The sequence below is a fragment of the Solanum dulcamara genome, chromosome 2 (genome assembly GCF_947179165.1).
Source record: "Solanum dulcamara chromosome 2, daSolDulc1.2, whole genome shotgun sequence".
NCBI classification, from domain to species: domain Eukaryota; kingdom Viridiplantae; phylum Streptophyta; class Magnoliopsida; order Solanales; family Solanaceae; genus Solanum; species Solanum dulcamara.
The window spans coordinates 71,833,372-71,838,942 of record NC_077238.1 but is presented as its reverse complement, the minus strand read 5'-3'; the positions used below and the strand labels follow the sequence as shown (position 1 = coordinate 71,838,942).

Below are 5,571 nucleotides of genomic sequence, written 5' to 3'. Positions count from 1 at the left end.
TCAAACATGAAACATTTATCAATTTCTCAACTTATCAATATCAACATAACAAAATCAAGTTAATAGATGTATGAACTCATTAGGATATAAATCTATCAAGAAAACCCAATTCTTATGAAAATTCAATCTCAAATAAGATGTAGGGCACATGGTGAATTTAATCCATGTTTTTAGTAGCCTTACATACCTTAGTGTAGATTTTGAAGAAACCTTGATGTTAGGTCTTCAAAGGGAAACTTGAATCCTTGAGTTTGAGAGGATTTTATTGGAGATAATTTGAGAGAGAAGGGAATAAAGATTTAGGTTGTTTGGAGAGGAAAAAGACTGGAATTTTGATCCAAAACGCGTCCAGTTTATGTATATAGATATTAGGTAATTTTACCAAAATATCCCTACAAAATCTGGAAAATCGGCCAAAATTCGCTGCAGGTCTTCTCTGTTCGATCAAGCATAACTTTTGACTCCGAACTCGGAAAAATACAATCTTGGGGCGTTGGAAAGAAGACTCAAAGACCTTTAATTTGATAGGTTATGGGACACCCAGTTCGTTATATTTTAGGAGATATGGTCGTTTGAAGTTGACCCTTATACTAACTTATTCGAAAACTTAGCCGAAAGGAATTCTTTGGACTTGGCTTGATTTTTTTGGGATTCCTTATGACCCTAAATCACATATAATATTTTAAATACTTATGAATCAATCATAGATCATATATACAAATTGAAGCCTTCGAGTTTGATCTTATACATACATAAAGAATGGTTCGAATCTTAGTGAAAAAAAAATTGGGGTGTTACATTATAAATCTGGCAGTTCATGAAAAACTTGGCATATATCTGATGGATGCCGTTACAACCTACTTATACGGCTCTCTAGATAACAATATTTTTATGAAAATTTCTGAAGGATTTAAAAAGCCTGAAACATATAAAGATTCCTAGAAAACTTGTTCAATAAAACTTCAAAAATCGTTATATGAGCTGAAACAGTCAAGGAGAATGTGGTACAATCATCTTAGCAAATATTTGCTAAAAGAAGGATATAAAAATAATCCAATTTGTCATTGTGTCTTTATGAAAAGATCTGGATTTGAATTTGTCATAATAGCCGTACATGTTGATGATTTGAATATTATCAAAACTCCTAAAGAACTTTCAAAGGCAGTAAAATGTCTGAAAAAGAACTTTGAAATGAAAGACCTCGGAAAAAAAAATTGTCTCGGTCTACAAATGGGATATTTTTCCATCAATATATACAAAAAATATTTTAAAGAGATTTTACATGGATAAAGCACACCCACTGAGTACCCCAATGATTGTGAGATCTCTTAATATTAATAAAGATCCATTTCGACCTCATAAAAATGATGAAGAGCTTGTTGGTGCTGAAATACCATATCTTAGTGTAATTGCCATATTAATGTATCTTGCTATCAATTCTAGATCAGATATAGCTTTCTCTATAAACTTGTTAGCAAAATTTAGTTCTTCCCCAATGCAAAGATACTTGAACAGAATTAAGCATATATTAAGGTACCTCCGAGGGACCACCGGTATGGGATTGTCTTACTCAGATGAATCCACATTAAAATTGATTGGTTATGCAGATGTAAGATATTTGTTTGATCTCCATAAAGGTCGATCGCAGACAGACTACTTATTTACATGTGGTGGCACAGCTATATCATGACGTTCAATAAAATAAACTATGGTTGCCACTTTTTCAAATCATACAGAGATAATAGTCATTCATAAAGCAAGTCAAGAATGTGTTTGGTTAAGATCAATAACTCAACACATTCAAGAAACATGTAACCTCTCTTTGAATAGAGGCGTTCCAACAATATTGTATGAAGACAATGCTACATGTATAACTCAATTGAAGGGAGAATACATCAAAGGAGATAGAACAAAACATATTTTACCAAAATTCTTTTTTACTCATGATCTTCAAAAGAAGGGTGAAATAAATGTCCAACAAGTTCGTTCAAGTGACAATTTAGCAGATATATTTACCAAGGCATTGCTAACTTCAACCTTTGAGAAAATGAGATACAAAATTGGAATGCGTCGTCTTCGAGATATTAAGTGATGTTCTCATCAGGGAGAGTAAAATATATGTTATACTCTTTTTTCCTTAACCAAGGTTTTGTCCCACTGAATTTTCCTGATAAGGTTTTTAATGAGGCATCACTCAAGACGTCTTATCAAAAGTGTGTACTTTTTTTTCTTTACTAGGTTTTTTTTCCACTGGGTTTTTCCTAATAAGGTTTTAACGAGGCACAATATCTATGTGTGTTCAGGATAACTATGCATATTGTTTCTTGTAAAGTTTTTAATAAAACACATTACACGTGGAAATTTAAGGAGGAATGTTATGAAAGCGGATGTTCCACTTTGTGGGATCCACTCAAAAGGGATCAAGTTGCCCAAAACTTTCTCTTTTTTTTTTGGCTATAAAATGTCCATAGTTTTCAAAGAAAGAACACACGAAATACACTGATCTTCTTAACTCTCTTTTTCTCTTACTCTTTCCTTCTTATTAATTTACTAAATTAGTTTATTTTATAACATTAACATGGATGTTGCACGTAAATGTCTTTTTCTTTTCTTAAATCATGTGCTCCACCAAATATAGTAGCACATAAATTGGAACGGAGAATGATTGATTACTCTGTTTTAAAGTTATCCTATTATACATGCTTTCTATAAGGAGTTAAATAATATGTACAAAATAATAAATAAAGAGTAACGTTAACAATATATGATCTCTTAACAGAATACTACTTATATAATAATAGTATTCTCTAGTTGTAGGGCCAAAATCAAACATGCATATATACAAATGGAAACTCACCAACCCACATACAAATTAAACTAGTCCCCACACCTTGTATATATATCAAGGCCCTCCAACTATGTATATATAGAGCCTAATTATGTCCATGCAATTCAAAAACATATATACACACCATGATGACTACTTTCTTATTTTTCTTGATTCTGAGCTTCTTGGTGGTGGCTATGGCAGGGAATTTCAACCAAGATTTTGATATTACATGGGGTGATGGTCGAGCTAAAATACTCGAAAATGGCCAACTTCTCACACTTTCCCTCGATAAAGCCTCTGGCGCTGGTTTTCGATCCAAAAATCAGTATTTGTTTGGAAAGATTGATTTGAAAATCAAACTTGTCGCTGGTAACTCTGCTGGTACCGTTACTACATATTATGTAAGTCCTTTTTACATTGTTACTATATGTTATATATGTTAAGATTTTGAATATTATATGTACCTTTATCGGCTCATGCAAAAGACATAGTCTTCATAAAAAATGAGACTTATGTCAGGTAAATGTGACCTGATAGTGAAAAAAAATTATTTACATGATACGATGGATATAACTTAAAACTTTTATGTTAATTGAATGGTGATTATTGTAATTAGATGTTATATTTTATATGTTGAGGAATTTTAATTGATGTGAATAATTAAAATGCAGCTATCTTCAATAGGATCAAGTCATGATGAGATTGACTTTGAGTTTCTTGGGAATTTGAGTGGTGACCCATATATTCTTCATACAAATGTATTCACACAAGGGAAGGGAGATAGAGAGCAACAGTTTTATCTTTGGTTCGACCCCACTAAGGACTTCCATACTTATTCTATCCTTTGGAATCCTCAAAGCATCATGTAAGTAGCTCCCCTCTCTCTTTACTTCTTTGGTTTCAAATTATCTATGCGATATAATTTGATTTGATATAAAAAATTATTTTATTATGGGTAAAAGAAAAAAATTCAAAGTTAAATTGTTTTTAGTTATAGAAATGTAAATTTTATACTATTACAAAAATAGATTTTAATTTTTTACTTTTTATTTTAAACATATTAAGAAAAGACTACAATTGTTGTTTTTTTCACTCTTAATATTAATTACTTATTTCCCAAATTATTTTTCAAGACCTAATACTAAATATCAATCAATAGAAATAGTGTGGTAAAATAGTCATGTCAATTATTGTTTTCTTAATAAGTATGTCAAATTCAAATATGACAAGTGAATGTGAAATGGAGAGAGTATTATATTTCACTTACGTGTACTTTACTAATATTTCATGATATTTCTTCCCTACCTTTCTGATATTGATAAACTTCTAGTTATTAGTCAGTGTATAATAATATTGGAAGGTTTCACATTATCTATAGTAATTAAATTTTTTTTCCACCTTAGATTTACCTTTCTTGATTATTCAAGAATAACTCTACTGTAATTAATAAATTTTAATTTAGATTGAACTTTTTGGATTTAGTGCTAAAGCACAATAAGTTGAATCAAATTTTGAACTTTAAGCGATTGCTGGATATACTACTATCAATTAATGGAGAAAGAATATAAGAAATTAAAGATGAAGTGAAAGAGCCATAACAATGACCTAATTTATGAGAACCGATAAAGCATTTATCACTTTTTGTTTCGGGGCGAGTCTCCAGGCGGGGGAATATAATGTTTCCGCAAGGTGTAGATTCATAAGGCGTACATTTTAGAATTTGGGACGTAAAAGCATACATCTCGGGTGTTGTTTTTTTTCAAAAAGTTTTTACTATAAAATTGAAGATACATGATATATACATCTCATAGATTTATGAGATTTTGAAACTTATGCTTTATCCCGTGCTATATAAAACACTACGCCACACACCCCATTTTTTAAAATACTGATATATTATAAGTACTTTTCTTGAACTTAATTGATTTGTCCTTGTAGGTTAATTACTAATCTTTTTCCCCATTTTATTAAACAAAAAAAAAATCAGCTTTTCAGTAGATGGGACACCAATTAGACAATTCAAGAACATGGAAGCAAGTGGTATCCCATATCCAAAGTCACAACCAATGTGGATATACTCAAGTCTATGGAATGCAGATGATTGGGCTACTAGAGGTGGACTTGTCAAGACTGATTGGACTAAGGCCCCATTTATAGCTTCCTATACAAATTTCAATGCCCAAGCTTGTGTATGGTCTTCAACTTCTTCTTCTTCTTGCAATTCCAACAACTCCACTACACAAAATTCTTGGCTAAGTGAAAACTTGGATATAACAGGCCAGTCAAGGATTAAATGGGTGCAGAATAATTACATGATTTATAATTATTGTAATGATACTAAACGTTTCCCTAAAGGATTTCCTCATGAGTGTTCTCTCAATTAGTGCAAGTAAATTAAGTTAATTATTTTGTATTGTAATTAAAATATATAGTAACATTACAATGTTGCATATTAGAGTTAATAAAATATATAGGAACATTATAATGTTCCACTTTAGTGTTCTCTCACATCAAGGTTTATTATCCCCTGGTAATAAAAGTATATTATCAAGTTTCGGACCTGGAAAGAGAGAGTAAATTATCAAGTTCAATGTAACATGATAAAACTAATAACGGAAAGGGTAAAAAATATCCTCCCTTTATAGTTTGATTCAAAAATATCCTTATTATTATTTAATGGATCTAAAATGCATTTTTTTCAAATAAATATTTTATTTTTTTGAACACATTTTTTTTTCTAA

The 5,571-nt window shown here is 30.7% G+C and overlaps 1 protein-coding gene across 1 annotated transcript; it reads left to right on the top strand.

Annotated features, from left to right (window-relative positions):
- Nucleotides 1-2,874: 2,874 nt before the first annotated feature.
- Nucleotides 2,875-5,338, top strand: LOC129876718 (probable xyloglucan endotransglucosylase/hydrolase protein 23). Its single transcript, XM_055952210.1, has 3 exons — nucleotides 2,875-3,231; nucleotides 3,502-3,695; nucleotides 4,818-5,338. Exons 1-3 carry the CDS (start codon nucleotides 2,974-2,976, stop codon nucleotides 5,212-5,214), a joined length of 849 nt encoding a protein of 282 aa, XP_055808185.1. The 5' UTR covers nucleotides 2,875-2,973; the 3' UTR covers nucleotides 5,215-5,338.
- Nucleotides 5,339-5,571: the final 233 nt, after the last annotated feature.

What these genes read in the sequence shown, in the direction of transcription:
- LOC129876718 (XM_055952210.1), top strand. Translation starts at nt 2,974, where the DNA reads ATGATGACTACTTTCTTATTTTTCTTGATTCTGAGCTTCTTGGTGGTG. An exon ending in GTACCGTTACTACATATTAT is followed by an intron (nt 3,232 to 3,501) that starts GTAAGTCCTTTT and finishes ATTAAAATGCAG; the next exon opens with CTATCTTCAATAGGATCAAG. An exon ending in TGGAATCCTCAAAGCATCAT is followed by an intron (nt 3,696 to 4,817) that starts GTAAGTAGCTCC and finishes AAAAAAAATCAG; the next exon opens with CTTTTCAGTAGATGGGACAC.